Raw genomic sequence first — 18,249 nt, forward strand, 5'->3', positions numbered from 1 at the left:
CCCTGGGTCACATATCCGGTGCTCACGGCCGTCGTTATCATGACCACGGCCACCGTTCCTTTATGGCAGGTATGGCAGACCCTGTGCAAGGTCAGGGAGGACGGGGAAAAGGGACGTCCTAGTAGCACCCTACTGGCCCACCCAGACGTGGTTCTCGGACCTCCTGGCACCAGTGACCAGACCTCTGGAATCTCCACGTCTGGCCCTTGGACGGGACGCAGATGACCTGCGTTGGTAGAAATGATCACTCAGGCTAGCGCTTCCTCTACGAGGCGCCTGTATGCCTTGAAGTGGCGTCTGTTCGCTAAGTGGTGTTCTTCCCAATGCGAAGACCCCCAGAGATGCGCAGTCGGATCAGTGCTTTCCTTCCTGCAGGAGAGGCTGGAGGGGTGGCTGTCCCCCTCCACCTTGAAGGTGTATGTAGCTGCTATTTCGGCACATCACGATGCAGTAGATGGTAAGTATTTGGGGAAGCACGACTTGATCATCAGGTTCCTGAGAGGCACTAGGAAGTTGAATCCCTCCAGACCATGCCTCATCCCCTCGTGGGACCTCTCTGTAGTCCTTCAGGGTCTACAGGGAGCTCCCTTCGTGCCCCTAGAGTCAGTTGAGCTTAAGGCACTCTCTTTGAAGACTGCCTTCCTGACTGCGCTCACTTCCATCAAGAAAGTAGGGGACCTGCAGGCATTCTCTATCAGCGAAACGTGCCTGGAGTTCGGTCCGGGCTACTCTCACATGATCCTGAGACCTCTACCGGGCTATGTGCCCAAGGTTCCCACGACCCCGTTTAGGGATCAGGTGATGAACCTGCAAGCGCTGCCCCAGGAGGAGGCAGACCCAGCCTTGGCGTTGCTGTGTCCGGTGCGTGCTTTATGCATCTATTTGGATCGCACGCAGAGCTTTAGAAGTTCCAAGCAGTTCTTTGTCTACTTTGGCGGACAGCCAAAAGGGAGCGCTGTCTCCAAACAGAGGATCGCCCACTGGGTCATTGACACCATCGTGATGGCATATCACGCTCAGGACGTGCTGCCCCCCATGGGGCTACGAGCCCACTCTACTAGTAGTGTGGCAGCCTCCTGGGCCCTGACCAATGGCACCTCTTTGGCAGACAACTGCAGAGCAGTGGGCTGGGCAACACCCAACACCTTTGCGAGGTTCTATAATCTCTGGGTTGAGCCGGTCTCGTCCCGTGTATTGTCAGGTACGAGCAGGTAAGTTCCGGGACAGCTGGCCGAGTGTACCGCTTGCGCATAGCGCCTTTCCCCTCCCATGAGGTGAAGACGTGCGCTTTTGACTCCCAGTGTGTTCACAAATTGTGATCCCTGGATGACTTTCCTCCTTAGCCCTGTGGCAGACGAGTTTGCGAAGAAACTCGCTGCTGGCCCAGTACATGTGTTAACTAAGCCCTGTACTGGGGTAGGTGCTCCACATGCACTGGTTCCCCATAAGTAACCCCATGTGATATATCTTCTGCTAAATCGTTTCCCTGTTGGTAGTCCCCCTTTGGGTAGGACCTACCATGGGACTTCTCCACATGACATACTTCCAACAACACTCGGTAAGACCATGTGACATATTTCCACTCAAAATACCCCCCCCCCCTTTCTGGGTGGGGTGTGGTCTCTGCGGTGTCTTCCCCTTGGGAGTGACACCCCCTGACATAGTCACTTATGGCCCCCAGTCGGTAAACAAATTCCACTCTTTTTGGGGAGAAAAGAGAGGAAAAGAGGCCATGGCTCGGCTAGCCTGTCCCTATTTTTTGGGCAGTCGACTTGTCCCTGAAGGGACTGTTCCACGCTCATAAGAGCGTTGGGGGAGGTTACGTGACAGCCTGGTGAGCTGGCTACGAGGCACACAGCGGTCTGCTCGTCTCGCACTGCCAGTCCACGTAACACAGTTCAGCTTATTGTGGCGTTTTGTATAGGGACCCCTAGTGTCACTACATCGACACAACGTCGAGTGAGTGACAGATAGGGAACATCCTGGTTACATTTGTAACCTCCGTTCCCTGATGGAGGGAACGAGACGTTGTGTCCCTCTTGCCACAATACTGAACTACCTGCTGAAATGGCCGGGACCTTGTCTCGGCTCCTCAGCACAAAACCTGAATGAGTGGTTACGAGCCAGCTCCTTTTATACCCGTATGTCCGGGGGAGTGGCATGCAAATTCCACTCGCCAATTTCCACTGGCCTTTTTTCAAAATCAGAGGTGTTTGGGGCTCCCAAGAGTGACCCCTAGTGTCACTACATCGACACAACGTCTCGTTCCCTCCATCAGGGAACAAAGGTTACGAAAGTAACCAGGATGTTGCATTTCATGTTTGTAATTAATATATTTATTTTTGATCATCTGAGCATCTAGAAACTTCTGAAATGAAGAATTTTTGTACTTCAAGGTGCTGTGGGAAATCAAACTAACAAAATACCTTATTTCTATGGGCCTAAATATAGTATTCATGAGTAAACCGTTTTACTGATTTGGGACTGTGATTCTATAGTGAAAGTTTCCTACTCCATAACTGCTATTATTTTTCTTTCATCAGACTCTTAATGATTTAGTAATCATTTTGATTATAGAAATATCTGATGGCAAACCAGGCCGGTTTGTTTCCTAATCTCAAACATCATTAGAAGAACAGAAAATGTATTACAGTAGCCTATTACACATGACTTTGTTGATAATTTTTAAAGGTCCAGACTTTTATTCTACATTGCACTTGCACTTGATTTTTACCATTGTTCTTTCATTGTTCAACAGTTGCATTTGTAATGCCATAATCGCAAGAAAAAACATGTCTGGCTCCTAACTACCTAAGCACTGTAATGAGTCTTTTTTTGTAAAATAAAGAGTTTATTTGTCATGGAAAAAATAATAGCCTAAACACATTTAAAAACGTATTTTTTACTAATACAACTGCCACAGCTGTAATGAAAAATTCTGTTACAGTTTACTGTGATAAATGTTAGTGTTGATGTGTAGATGTGAAAAGTCTTGTAATTGCTGCTGGTGCTGGTGTTTTTGCTTTCCCTTGTAAGTGCTGTTTAGAATGTCGGAGCTGTCTTGAATGGTTGAATTGCTCCATAGGGCTTTAAAACAGTGAATTCTGATATAAAATTTAAATGGGTCGCATATGTTTTGTTGTCTGTGCCATGATATCGAGGGAAGCCTAGTTTAATCGTGCATGTGATCCGCTCTGTACTATCCTTTATAGCTTGCATATTGACGGAAGCCCAGTTGACACGTGATACAGGAGGATAGAGCAGAGCCCATCACTTGTGTGAGTGATTCTTGGTGGATCGTGCAATAGACACATGAAACCAGTCTTCAATCACCCCGCACACATTCACATTCCACATGAGAAGCATATATAGCACTTATAAAGCAGCAAAAGCAAGATGAATATAATAATATTTGCTTCGCCGGTCGCCGAAAACTTTTCAATACAGGAAAAACTCTGTGAATAACAAATTACATTTTGGTCCATTTCTCATACAAAGCTTTTGTATGGTTTCGGATTTAGAATGTAACGCATGAGTCATTTGAACTATTTACAATGTGATGCATTCAAATAGTTTTTTGTCCTTTTTGTCCATAGTAGCGCCTTGTAAGATTCTACAAAATTTCACCTTTTGTGTCCCAAATAACGGCAAACCGTTCTGGAACAACATGTCAATATTAATGGAATTTAAATTTTTTGGTAAACTGATCCTTTAACTGCAAAACTCATGTGTCCTCTTTAATTTTGTCTTACCAGTGATGTTGGCTCTGTTTTTCATTCGTTCACCTCTGCGCTGTATTGCCTCCATCAGATAGATTCTCGCTCCCCCACGAGTCATAAATCGCACCCCTCCAAGCGCCTGGTGCAGTTCAATGGTGATGGACCCACCCTGAAGCCCGATCTTCTCCAGGTCAAAGGAAGAAAGTGCATAATGCGACGTGAAGCCATAGTTTGGCTGTCCACCTGACATTAATGGAGTTGAGAGTGTCTCAAAGTCAAGGAAGCCATATGTGCAAAATGTCACGACCCCTTGGTGCTCTCCTGTGTCTTGTCCCATGACTCTCAGTCCCAGCGGTGTGAAGGTGGCCCCAGTAAGATGGATTTCCAGAAGAGATTCCCCCCCACGTAAGTGTGTGAATATGGTGCTCTCTTCAGTTGGTTGAACTGACTGTTGTTCCAGTCCGGTCCAGGTGTACTGCAGTGGAATGGTCCGTTTATAGTTTTTGGGGCTGTACACTAACTCTTTGAGCTGAGCTAAAATAATAGAGGAAACAATGCCATTGTTACACTTCCATTATTAACAGAAACTATCTTAATAATATGCTGCAAGCAGCAAGGCACACCAATGGAAACAGTGGCAATAATATTTGATTGCCTAAAATGACTGCCATACAGTGGCGATTTCTCAGGGCCAGCAAAGCCTTCTCTGCTGGCCTAACATGCCAAATAAATAAATATTTTTCATTCTTTCATTCTCAAACACCTTTTTGCCTATGTATTTTTAATCGTGTTCCACTCTTAATTAACCTACAAACAAATAGAGATAAACAACATGTTTATCCAGTCAGAATTTATTCCTTGACAATTGACAACTGTTTCCCAAATTGCATGGCTAAAGCAGCGCATGAGTTTGAGCTCCACCCCATCAGGCCTTCAGAATTTCCACAGAATCCCTCAACAGTGCAAATGAATAGGCATCTAAAGTCAGATTATCAGTTTCATCAGCCAATCAGATTGATTTATTTGTTCTTGGTGGGTGTGATCTTTAGGCTATGTCCCGGCTGAGGCCTTCTAGCTGGCAATGAGTGACGCAATCACGCTTTAAATGATGTATGTAATTTGAAAGCGAAGAGCACGAGATCTTGCTGACAAGGCTGTCATCACTGCTGGTATTGCCATTGAGAAAGAGATCCTTATGGATTTAAAATCACGAGATGTTCTGCATGACTGTGTGATTGCTTAATTTATTAAACAGGAAAGGAGGACTGATTTTCACTTCAAGTAAATTGGTAAGTGCTTTTTGCATTGTTATAGCAACATCAGGAGTTTTCTAAGTGTAAATTAGGCTGCTGGAGCATTCAGTGTCGGATCAAGTTTTGAAAAGTAGTGCTGCATTCCATTCAACTTGGTAAGTCAGATTTTACAACTTCCTACTAGGAAAAGTGCAATGAAATGCATCTTGAAGACAGAATTACAACTTGTAGGCTCATGCAGGAATTCTCAACTCCGATTTCGCCGAGATGCAGGGGCATGATGTCACACAAATATGTCGACTCTCAGGGAGATATACAAAGTAAGTGATAAACATTCACTTTATTAAGTAATATCGATAAATGAGTTCGTTCCCACATTACATGATATTAAAGCTTGTTTAACAAACGTCTGCAGAAACAGGTGTATAAAACATTATAATCTCTTTTGATAATCGTACACCTGAAGCACAAATGCTAGCTCTGCAGCATTGTTTATCAGTTGGGTTGCTAGGAGATGTCTCTAATGAGAGTCAAACCCCTGCTAAGCTAACAGGAACATTGCAGTTTTGTTTCCTTAAACGTCATCTTCAGAATATTGGGGAATGGAATGCACTTATGGTCGGAGATCTCAAGTAGGAATATTCCTCATCCAATTTGAATGGAGCGCAGCATAACCGTGTACCCTGACAAAACGAAAATTATTGCAAGCAACATTTAAATCGCAAATATTATTAGACAGATTTTCCAGGTATTATAGACCTCCTTGGTAGAGTCATATGAAATATTATGATTTTTGAATGTCTGTTCGGGAGATGTTCATTTCATGAAACAGTCATGCTGCAGTTAAAATTTCAAGTTCTGGCTTTCATGCGTGGACATGTTTTTAAAATGTCAATTGGTATTATTAGTTAGCAGCGACATAATGTATGAGGCATAGTGTGTCTTATTCATTGTGAAACTGTGTTTTCTTAATGGCATGAATCACACTGAAGGCTTAGACTTAAAATGCACGGCCCGCCACTGCCCCATAGATGATATAATCAAGGTAGTTTAAAAGCCATAAGTAAAATTATAATAAAAGATCCAGTGAATGCTAAAGGAGTAGTTTGGAAATGTACGTTTTCAATGAAATTCAAAATGGCAGACAGGTAGTATGGCCGACCATGGCTAAATTGGTATAAATATACTAAGCATGAACCAAGGATTGTTAAGAGACCAGACCAGACCAATGACAATAGATAGACCAAATTAATAAAAAGTTCTAAGCATTTTTAACCATTTGTTGGTGAAAAATGGCCAACTTATAAGGTGCCTTCAGGGGATGTTGCCAATGACACATACAAAGGTAGCACTTTATTTTACTGTACTGTTCTACAATTACATACAATATAATTACAGCAACTACAGTAATTACTAGATACTAACCCTAAACCTAACTCCAACCCAAAACTTAACCCATATTAAATACATGTAGTTACCTAAAATTACTGAGTACTTTCTTGTGCAAGTACACTGTAAGTATACTGAAAGTACACGTACTGTAAAATAAAGTGCAGCCCATACAAATTTTCAGAATGACACACAAACGTGTTTGTAAAATACAGCATTTTATGTCAAAATTCAAAATTGCTGACGCCTAATGTATTATAAATGTTGCATGGTAACATTCAGCATCATTCAACTCTGCATAACCCAATGAATCAAAAGATGCCAGTCTCATGACAGGCTATGCTATTCGGAAATTATAGCAAAAATAGCCATTTTTCATATTTGTTGACTAGTAGGTGGTGCATTGCCAAAACTGCTCAGGTAGCATCAATGCATGATGGCCATGATAGCAAGGTTGGTTTCAATATGTAAAAGCATTGCCAAGAAATAGCTTTACAGCCTCTTTGGCTTGCTTGCCTTCAAATTAATTGGTTTGGTCTATCAAATTGAAACCATGGGATGCATTCGACTTGACATGAGCCAAGTGACCAGAGTGAAAAAAATTCTAGGCTTTTCACTTCAAAAGCTATAAGCAAATGTTGGTGGAGCTAGCAGCTAGAGGGTTTGAGCTAGAGATTCCAAATTTGCCAGGAGGAATGTTTCGACTGTCCCCTACCAGTGTGCCAAATTTCACAACTTTTTACCATACAGATCTATGGGCTACCACAGATTCCCAGTCAGTGCCTGGCCCCTAATTATAGTAATGTATCGACTGGGGCTAGTTACAATTTTTACTCCACTGAATATTTCTCAATTTGGGTGTATTTCTGAAAGTAAATTTTTGTATAGGCACAAAAACAAAAAAATTATTTCAACCAATATTATCGAGCTGTTGTCACTCTATAGGGCATGTTGTCACAATGGGAACCTGCTGTTTACTGGTAGAGATTCCAGAGAAATATATTTTTTGAAAAATATAAAAAACTATCGAAAAGTAAAAAAAATAAAAAGAAAGAAAAAAAGTACCACAGCAAATCTATATTTAATATGTATTATAGGTTATTTAAACACCAGAACAATTATAAAACTCAACACAATTCATTAAACAGCAAAAATGGTCAAGGTGACATTCAAAAATATCAACCCATCATTCTGGCTGATGGCAAACATTTTAATTAATGAATTATTCAAAATTACAACATAAAAAATTACATCTGACAACTTGCCCCAAATTGACTTTTATGAAAAATATTCTTGTCCTCAGAACTTCATTACATAGTTAACTCTTCCCTAAATATTTGCAAGTGTGGTTTTATTGTGTTCACTTTTTACCCAAGAGCTGTTAAAAATATGATGGTATTGGAATTTTAGTTTGGAGGACAGAATCCAGAAAAAAAATAGACCATTCCCTGTCTGTCACTCGCTCGAAGTTGTGTCGATGTAGTGACACTAGGGGTTCGAGCTTGAGAGCCCCAATCACCTTAAAATAGAAAAGGCCAATGAAAATTGGCGAGTGAAATTTGCATGGCACTCTCCGCCCCGGACATACGGGTATAAAAGATGCATCACTCATTCAGATTTTTTCTTTGAAGCTGAATGCATGTGTGTGTGTTCGTCCCCTCACCTCTTGCTACGCTGCTGGATTTTTACGGCACATATCAGCAGTCACCCTCACACGGTTGAGTGCTGTGCTTCCCCTGGGTGCTTCGGCAGCCTGAGTCTGCAGGTGCTAAAAGAGTATATTCAAGAAAGAGTATATTTTCCTTCCAAAAGAGCTCACGCAAATGCTTGGTGTCTTTTTAAAGATGTCCTTCCGCATTTGCGCTACTGGATGTGGCCGTTATCTCTCCCCTCCGGATACCCATGAAATCTGCCCCGAGTGTCTGGGGCACCAGCACACCGAGGTGGCTTTCGTGGAAGGGTTGTGTTCTCATTGCGAGAACATGCCCATGATAATGTTGCGGTCGCAGATCACTTCCTTCTTAGTGAAGCAAGGAGCCACAGCGGCTGCTCCCCAACCTGGTCCGTCCTGGGCTGACGATCAGCCGGCTGGGTCGGCAAGCACCGCGGGTGATCTGGATGTGGACATGGGAGCATTTCCCATGACCCCCGCGGACCTCCCATCCCCCAACATGCTCGTTTTGTCCAGACAAGCTGTTGAGCGATGCAGGCGGTCTGCTTCAGGGCGGGTTTAATATGTCATTTGCGGCTCGTGACAAGGATAAGCTTTCGATCGCAGCATCGGAGGGTGGGCTTCTGCTGTCGGAAGTGGACGAATCTTCTGAGCTCCTGCCCATGGGCGATAGAGCACAGGATGAGGCGGACGCTGAGATGGCAGCCGTGCTTGCCCGGGCAGCTGCGAACATTGGGCTGAAGTGGAACCCTCCACCCTGCCCTGAGTGTTCACAGCTGGATGATTGGTTTCTGAGCTCGGAGCGCGACTCATGGCCATGCCTGTGAGATCTATAATGATGTGTCTCCTTGTGTCAGGAGACATACATCAATGTCCCGGGCCTGTTTTGAGTGAATTTGAGGGCATTAGTATGGGTGATTCTGTCATGAAAATTCATGTGTTGACTATGGAGCAATGTTGGCGTTCGGAAATTGCGGTGGAATGGAGTTCTATAGCGGACCAGTGGAGTGAAATACTTCCTTGTTATGAGTCAAGAGACTTAATTTGAATGGAAAATGGGATGGAGGACATTTTTTCTACATCTGTGAAAGCTGGCGGGACATTGAGGACACAGAGGAGTACAGGAGCTGGGGCTGCTGAGGAAGACCCTCAGTTATTACGCGATCAAACGGGATCGGAAGTTAACAGAATGAGATCCATTGGTGCTTCGAAGGGGCTGCACATGGTCCACCTCAACGTTAGGAGTCTGCTTCTAAAGATAAGTGAAATACAGCATTTATGTCAAGATTCGAATGTGACTCTGTTTAGCTGTATTGAAACATGGCTGGATTGCTCAATCATGGACGCAGAGATAGATATAGCCAACTATTGCTTGTTAAGGAGAGACCGGAATCGTAAAGGAGGAGGAGCATGTATATACATTAGATCAGATCTGATGTTTAAGGAGAGAAAAGACTTGGTCAGTGCTGCTGTAGAAGCGGTTTGGTTGGATATTTTTCTACCTAAGAGTAAACCGATTTTAGTGGGTGTTTGTTATCGTTCACCTGATCAGTATGATTTTTATGAGAGACTGTAAGAGACTTTAAGTGGTTCAAATTATAATATAGGTCAAGAGACAATAATTCTTGGGGATCTAAATACTGATATGAAAAAAAATAATACTCCAATTTTTAAACATTTTAGTTCTTTTTGTAAATCATACGCACTGAATCAGATCATTTTGGACCGAACTAGGATCACTCTTAAAACCAAAACTCTCATTGATGTTATATTGGTATCGGATAATTCTAAGATATGTAGAAGTGGTGTCTTGGAGGCTGGGATTAGTGATCACTGTATAGTTTATTTAATTAGAAAATTAAGGAGAGAGTCTTTAAGGCATCATAATACAGCAAAAATAAGATCTCCCAAGAAATACAGTCCAGACATTTTTATAGAAGAACTCAGTTAGGTCAAATGGACTGAGGTGATGCAGTGTGAAGATGTGGAGATGGTCTGGGATGGGTTGAATAAAGTGGCACCCTATAAAGAGATAAGAATAAAGCAAAGGACTGAACCTTGGATGACAGATAGTATTTTAAAGGTAATTAGGGAACGTAATGATAGTTTTAAGGTATTTAAAAGGGAAAGAAATGATTATAATTTTGTGCAATTTAAATATAAAAGAAATGAGGTAAGAGATAAGATAAAAGAGGCTAAAGAAACTTTTTTTAAGGACAAGATTAGTGAAATGAAACAGGATACTCAAAAACTATGGAGAGTACTGAGTGATTTAAGGCATAGGTAAAAGACCAAGGTTAAATGTTCTAGAATAAGTCTCAATGTAGATGGAAGATAGATGTCTGATCCGAAGAAGGTAGCAGATTATTTTAATAGATTTATTTAACTACTGTTGCTGAAAAACTGGTTAATGAGCTTCCAGCAGAACTGGGATTTTTAATGATGTCAAGGAGTATTCTGCAAAATGTGTTGTTATTCCGGGTGGTTTTTCGTTTATTAAAGTAAATGAGAGTAATGTTTTTAAAAAGTTAAGAGAACTCAAAAGTAGTAAAGCGACAGGGTTTAATAATATTCCAGTGAAGTTTATTAAGGATTCAGCTAAAGTTATTACCCCTGTGGTTACTCATATTATAAATCTTTCAATTACACAAGGTAAGGTTCCTGGGGAATTTAAACAAGCAAGAGTTATTCCCATTTTCAAGAAAGGTAGTAGGTTAGAGTGTAATAATTATAGGCCAGTTTCAATCCTGAGTGCGTTATCAAAAGTGATGGAAAAGATTATATATGATCAGGTTGAAGATTATATCTCTAATTTTAATATACTGAATGAATTCCAGTATGGTTTTAGGAGGATGCACTCTACAGAGACAATAATATAGTTTTTAACAGATCATATAAGAAAATAAATGGATAAAGGTAAATTAAGTGGGTTGGTGTTGCTGGATTTGCAAAAGGCATTTGACAGAATTGATCACAGTATTCTGCTTCAAAAAGTAAAAGCAAAGGGGTTTAGTGATAAGGCCTGTGAATGGATCAAGTCTTACCTTGTAAATAGGTTTTCAAATAGTGGATTTAAATGGGATGGTTTCTGATTGTTTGCCCATTTCATGTGGAGTTCCACAGGGGAGTGTTTTAGGTCCATTATTTTTTTATTGTATATTAATTATTTAAAAATGGTCTGTTCTAACAAACTTTTTTTATATGCAGATGATGCAGTAATAATTGTTTCTCATGAGAGGAAAGAAAATGTTGAAACTGAGTTAAGTAGAGAGATTGAAAGGGTCTCCATATGGTTTATTCATAATAAGCTTTCTTTACACTTGGGGAAAACTGAAGCTATATTATTTGGTTTGGCTGCTAAATTTAAAAAAAGCTCCAGATTAGATGTAAAGGTTGGAGATATGATCATTACACCTAAACAAGAAGTTGAGTACCTGGGATGTGTGTTAGATAATAAATTGACAGGAGAAAATATGGCTGCTTTAGTTCATTCAAAAATATGTAATAGGATAAATTTTTTAGCAAGACAGGCGGCTTTTTTAGATGCTCAAACATTAAAAATGTCAGCTGAAGCATTAGTGCAGTCACACTATGATTATACTACAACATTTTGGTTTAGTGGTAGTACAAAACGAACCAAAAAAAAAATTGCAGACTGCTCAAAATAAGTTATGCAGGGTTATATTGGAAGTACATCCACAGTTGCATCTGAACAATGATCATTTTAGGGAACTTGGTTTTTTAAAAGTTGAAAAAAAGGGTAACTTTTCTTAAACTGGTGTTGGCGTTTAAAATAATAAAGAAAAGTGTTCCAAGGTACCTGACAGAGTATTATGTATTTGTGAGAGATGTGCATATTCATTCTACAAGGGAGAGAAGCACTGAAATTTATCCTTGTATATTTAAGAGTTTAATGGGGAAGAATTATTTTTTATATACTAGTTCTATAGCCTGGAATGATTTACCATGTTGCATAAAGCAGATAAAAGTTGAAAGTGTTTTTAGAAAGGAAGTTAAAATTTTTTAATTGTTTTTATTTTATCATTAATTTAAAGGTGATGTAGAGATGCTGAACTTGAGGGTGATTTCTCTCCATAAATGATCTGTTTCTTCCATTTTGGAAACACAGAGGACCACAATGGAAATAAGCCTTTGGCTTTTTTGTGTATATTATACTTGACAGTTTTAAAATGTTGCATGATCTATCCTTATACAATTTTTTTTAATATCTTGTCTAATAAAGCAATCAATCAATCAACCAGGCCAAGGCACTAAAAGATCTGCACGAGGGTATGACCGACCCAGGGCTGATGCAGGAACTGCGCACTGCGACCGGCCTTGCCTTACGTGCGACGAAGGTCACGGCACGCGCCCTGGGCCGGACGATGTCCACGCTTCTGGTCCAAGAGTGGCACCTGTGTCTCAACCTTACGGAGATGCGAGACACCGAGAATGTCAGTTTTCTTGATGCACCCATCTCCCAAGGGGGGCTTTTTGGAGACACCGTTGAGGATTTCACCCAACAGTTCTCGACAGAGAGGAAGCAGACCGAGACAATTAAACACATCCTGCCATGGCACGACCCGGCCACCTTCAGGCCACCGAGGTCCTGCACCTCATCTGCTTCTCGCCAGAGCCGTTCCCCTACAGTGCCGGCCCCGGCTCCTGTACCATCGGAGCCCGCACGCCGGCCTCAGAGAAAAAGATCCTCCCGCGGGAAGTCGGCTCCACCTACCTGTCAGCCGGCCCCCAAGAACCCCAGACGGGCTTCAAGGCGGTCCTGACATGGCCTGCCCAGGGATGAGGTGACTACTCCTGGCATCTCTCCATCATCGCCCCTGGGCCAGTGCGTGGTGAGTAGAGGGCACTCGGCACCCACATGGTCAATAAAAGAGCAGTTTCCTCATTCCCTGGGCCAGTGCACTCGCAACGGCCAGGCGCTGGAAGTCTTTCCGGTCAATCAGGCGAACACGGGTACTTCCCATTCCCTCTTTCTCCAAGAGACAGTTGGTGAACAGGTAAGTGTGCTGGTCTCTGGGGCCGCTCGCCCACCCCAGTCATCGGCCACCGTTGCGGGCTTGCGGAGCAGCACGTCCCCCCTGGGCTGTCTTCCAGGTGGGGCTCCTGCTCTGCCTTGCCGTGAACCACCCTGCCTGGGCACGGTAAGTCCAGTTGTCCCCCTGGTGCCACTGTCACAGAGACTGGAGGCCTGGTTAGAGCTCTCCAGCTCCTCATGGTGGCTCATCAGGATGATTCGCCTCGGTTACATGATCCAGTTCGCCAAACGTCCGCCCCGGTTCAGTGGCATCCTCTCCACTATGGTGCAGGGTGAGGGTGCCTCCATCCTCTGGGCTGAAGTTGACACCCTTTTGGCGAAGGGAGCAATAGAGTCCATCTCCGTAGGCTTCTACAGCCCTTATTTTATCATGCCCAAGAGAGGGGGAGGGTCGCGCCCAATCTTGGACCTGCGTGCCCTGAACAACGCCTTACACAGGCTTCCGTTTAGGATGTTAACGCAGAAGCGCATCCTGGCATCAGTACGACATCAGGATTGGTTCGCGGCCATCAACCTGAAGGACGCGTACTTTCACGTATCGATCCTTCCTCGACACAGACCCTTTCTTCGGTTTGCCTTTGAGGGATGAGCATACCAGTACAAGGTCCTCCCCTTCGGTCTGTCCCTGTCTCCTCACGTCTTTACCAAGGTCACATAGGCTGCCCTGGCCCCGCTGAGGGAGAAGAGCATTTGCATTCTCAATTAATAGATTCTGTGCAAAGTCAGGGAGGACAAGCAGCAAGTCCTGTTCGTTGCGCCGTACTGGCCCAACTGGACTTGGTTCTTGGATCTGATGCTCCTTACAGTTGCACCTCCCAGGTGCATTCCCCTGAGGCAGGACCTCCTCACTCAGGGGCAGGACACGCTCCAGCACCTGCGGCTGGACCTCTGGAATCTCCATGTCTGGCTCCTGGACGGGACGTGGAAGACCTAGCAGGTCTTCCGCCAGCGGTGGTAGACACGATCAATCAGGCCAGGGCCCCCTCTACGAGGCGGCTGTATGCCTTGAAGTGGCATCTTTTCGCTAACTGGTGCTCTTCCCGTGGGGAAGACCCACAGAGATGCACCGTTGGGTCTGTGCTGTCTTTCCTTCAGGAAGGGCTGGAGAGATGGCTGTCTCCCTCTACCCTGAAAGTGTACGTAGCTGCTATAGCAGCTAACCACGATACACTGGAGGGGAGACCCTCACGACAGCGTGACCTGATCAACAGGTTCCTCAAAGGTGTGAGGAGGTTGAATCCTCCTAGACCGCACCTGATCCCCTCTTGGGATCTCTCTGTGGTCCTACCTGCCCTACAGAGAGCCTCCTTTGAGCCCCTGGAGCAGGCTGAGCTCAGCACTCTGTCCCTGAAGATGGCCCTCCTGATGGCACTCACTTCCATCAAGAGGGTGGGGGATCTGCAGGTGCTCTCTGTTACCAGAGAATGCCTGGAGTTCGGGCCGGCACACTCTCACATGATCTTGAGACCCTGGCCCGGTTACATGCCCAAAGTTACCACCATTCCTTTTTGGGACCAGGTGGTGAACCTACAAGTGCTCCCTTCAGAGGAGGAAGACCTGGCCTTGTCATTACTGTGTCCAGTTCACGCTCTGCGCATCTATCTGGGCCGCATGCAGAGGTTTAGATGCTCGGAGCAGCCCTTTGTCTGTTTTGGAAGACAGCAGAAGGGGAAAGCTGTCTCCAATCAGAGATTAGCCCATTGGATTGTGGATGCCATTTTCCTCCCATACCAGTCTCAGGACTTGCCGTGCCCCTTGGGAGTCCGGGTGCACTCCACTAGAGGTGTTGCATCCTCCTGGGCACTGGCAAGGGAGGCCTCTCTTGCAGACATATGCAGAGCTGCGGGTTGGGCTACACCCAATACCTTTGTGAGGTTTTATAACCTACGCATAGACCCAGTTTCAACCCGAGTGTTTCACGGTAACAGCAGGTAGACCGGGCAGCCGGTTGAGTGTACCACTTGCATTGCGCCTTTCCCCTTTTTTAAAGGTGATAATGTGCGCTTTTTGTCCACAACAGTTCCCCGTTCCGGCGAACTCCGGATGCCTCTTTAATTCTTTAGCACTGTCCAGGTGACGAACTCGGTGGAGGAGTGATGCCACCCCAGGCCCAGTACTCGTGGTATTCCCCTTTTCAGGTGAGCATGTGTGCTCGGACTCAGTGCTCCATGCGTGGTGATTCCCCCTTGGTAATCCCATATGATGAGTTTCCACTGTTTGGTTCCCCTTAGGTGAACCCTGTGTTTTCCCTCGTCAGAGCTTTCTCTGCCTCGGCCACTGTGCTGCATACCCTCTCTATAGATAGGGTCCTCCTGCGCTATCATTCCATATGTGAACTTCCCCGTTGGTAAGTCCATGTGAGGTATTCTCCACATGCTATCTCCCTTCGGCAGAATGTGGTCTCCATAGTGCTCTCCTTCCTGGAGAGGGAAGAGCACTTCCCATCGCTATTCTAGAATAGTGCTCGGTGGGACATTGCTTAACAGCAATCAGTTAAGACACCAGTTGTAGCCTCCTTGGGTAAGTGCCTCCACCCCCCTTAACGGGACTAGGGAGACACCTTACCTTAGTGTGCCTTACCACACAACATCGAGTGAGTGACAGACAGGGAACATCTTGGTTACTGATGTAACCTCTGTTCCCTGATGGAGCGAACGAGACGTTGTGTCCCTCCTGCCGTGGCGCTGGACCGGCCGCTGACATGGCCGGGACTCTCTATCGGCTCCTCAGCATAAATCTGAATGAGTGATGCACGCCATCTCCTTTTATACCCATATGTCCGGGGCGGAGAGTGGCATGCAAATTCCACTCGCCAATTTTCATTGGCCTTTTCTGTTTTAAGCAAAGGTGATTGGGGCTTTCAAGATCGAACCCATAGTGTCACTACATCGACACAACATCTCGTTCCCTCCATCAGGGAACAGAGGTTACATGAGTAACCAAGACGTTTTGGGCTAGGTGGTTGAAATAAATAAAAAAATTGCAAGAGAAAACACACATTTGTGTAACTGGATTCTGACTCAAAACCTTATAGTTACTGAAAGTACTATAGGCCTTGGTACACCTTCCCCATGTAACAACTAGCCCTGGTCTCTTCATATAGCATAAATGCTGCAATAATTGCTCTTCTAACCTTGTAAATTGCTGATTTGAAGGCCTCTGCTTTTCAACAAATTGTCTTTCTCACCAGCCCTCCTTCTATTCTCCTCTCTTTCTCTTTCAGATTTCTCCATAACTGTCTTCATCTCGTTCTGTAAAATAAAATGGGAGTAGCAGTTGTTTTGGTGTATGAAAGACTACCAGTCATCTTAAACATAATGCAGCAGTTAATATACCACTTTTTTTGTGTGTGTGTGTGTACCTGGAGGTCAGCGTTTAGGCGATGCTGTAGTAACAATAAGTCTCTAGTTTTCTGGAGTTCTAGAACAGTCTCTGCATATGAGGCCTGAATGGCAGTTAAGTCCCGAGATGTGTCTTCTAACTTTCCATCTGAGTTAAAGATGCGCATCACTTCTTGAGTGTCACGCTGCATTCTGAAGGCCTATGAGAACATGAATGAAGAGGTTCAAAAAGGAAAAAGTAGAGAGAAAATAATGGAGAGATACAAAATGATAGAATGACAAAATATCATTTAAATTTTTTTTTGCTTGTCTCAGTATCCAAAAACTCAACTCCAAATTTGGTCATCATTTATATTTACCCTCATATCATTCCAAACCCATGTACAGCACTGTTATTTTTTCAATGAAACCCCATAGAAATTTTGAAGAATCTTCACGTAGCTCTTTGACATACAATGACAGTTTATAGTGACAACAGCTGTCAATGTATGGACAAGTCGTACGATAGCTTTGTGTGAGGAACAAACCCAAATTTAAGTCATTATTCACTGATAATCTTTTTATCTCACATAGCACTCAAATCAAATTTCCATTTGCATATAAAAAAATGGCAGGTTTCATTGACAGCAAACATCATCTCATGTGTGTCTTAACCAAACATGAATATGTCACCTAGGCAATGACATTTGTGGGCTACAGCGAAAGGGAAGATTTCCAGTGAATAAAGATTTATTCAATAATTTTAATTTTTGGAGCTATGGAAATTGAAGTCTTCAGATTTGGGATGATATGAGGGTGAGTAAATTACAACATTTCTGTTTTGTGTGAGCTATTCATTTACTAAACGTACAGATTAAACATTTTACCTTAATCTGCAACAGAGTTTCACTCAGATCTTCCACACTCATATCAAACTCCTGATAGTGAATAAAAAATAAAAAAAAACAGAAAATAATTGGACCTTATTCACAATAGTGCTATTTTCAGTTTTTGACAGGAATGACAACAAGGCTGTGAGGGTTAGACTTGCAGTCTCATCAGTGGGTTGTACATTTGTTTAAAGTGCTTTGGATTGTTCCGCTGAAGAAACATTGAACAAAAAAAAAAATATATATATTTTCAAAAACATCAGTAGACAAAAAACTCCATAAAACATGAGTTGTGGAAAATTAGATGTTATCTAGGAGCTTTATGCAGTGCATGTCATTTAAGAGACTGTACAGGCCCTGGCATGCTCACAGTGAAGTTCTACTTCGTTCTCTGCTCAGAGCCAAAAAGAAGTTTGAAACAGCCGAGCAACAGTATACTGTTTGTGAATATTCAGACACCTGCCACACCACCGGAGGAGGCCTTTAGAAGTACAAATATGGGGACGCTAAAGACTACATGTTAAACCTTAACTATTGTGACATTAAAATGTCACATTCTATGAGTAGAATAAAAACAAGATCAGTAAAAGAAGCTGTTTTAACTACTCAATGATAATTTAATATAAACAGTATATACAGTATATAATGTGTAATTAATCAGAATATAATGTGTAATTAATCATGTTTATATTTTGCATTCATGGCACTAATACGCCATGATATGTGTTGATTGCACTTTGTTATTGTAATTTATGATGACACTGATACTACTGCAAAGATGGGTGTATAAAAGATTATTAATGAGTAGAATACAGACAAAATAATGATAAGAGGCATCTATTACTTTGGCCAAATGTGTGAATGTCATTTGCTGCAGACGGCACATAAGTGAAGCAGAATATCAAACAACAGAGTGTAACAGAGCCACTTAAGAGTATTTGAGTAGATGT

General features: G+C 43.2%; 1 protein-coding gene across 1 annotated transcript in view; it reads right to left on the reverse strand.

Annotated features, from left to right (window-relative positions):
* rpgrip1 (RPGR interacting protein 1) overlaps positions 1–18,249 on the reverse strand; it is a 58,126-nt gene that overhangs the window by 18,322 nt on the left and 21,555 nt on the right. Inside the window, exons 14-17 of the mRNA XM_051686813.1 lie at positions 17,297–17,347; positions 16,451–16,630; positions 16,223–16,340; positions 3,753–4,253 (exon numbers count right to left, since the gene is read on the reverse strand). Of these exons, the coding sequence (XP_051542773.1) occupies positions 3,753–4,253; positions 16,223–16,340; positions 16,451–16,630; positions 17,297–17,347 (850 nt within the window). The remainder of the gene's footprint in view (positions 1–3,752; positions 4,254–16,222; positions 16,341–16,450; positions 16,631–17,296; positions 17,348–18,249) is intronic.

This window comes from Myxocyprinus asiaticus, chromosome 44 (assembly GCF_019703515.2).
Source record: "Myxocyprinus asiaticus isolate MX2 ecotype Aquarium Trade chromosome 44, UBuf_Myxa_2, whole genome shotgun sequence".
Classification (NCBI taxonomy): domain Eukaryota; kingdom Metazoa; phylum Chordata; class Actinopteri; order Cypriniformes; family Catostomidae; genus Myxocyprinus; species Myxocyprinus asiaticus.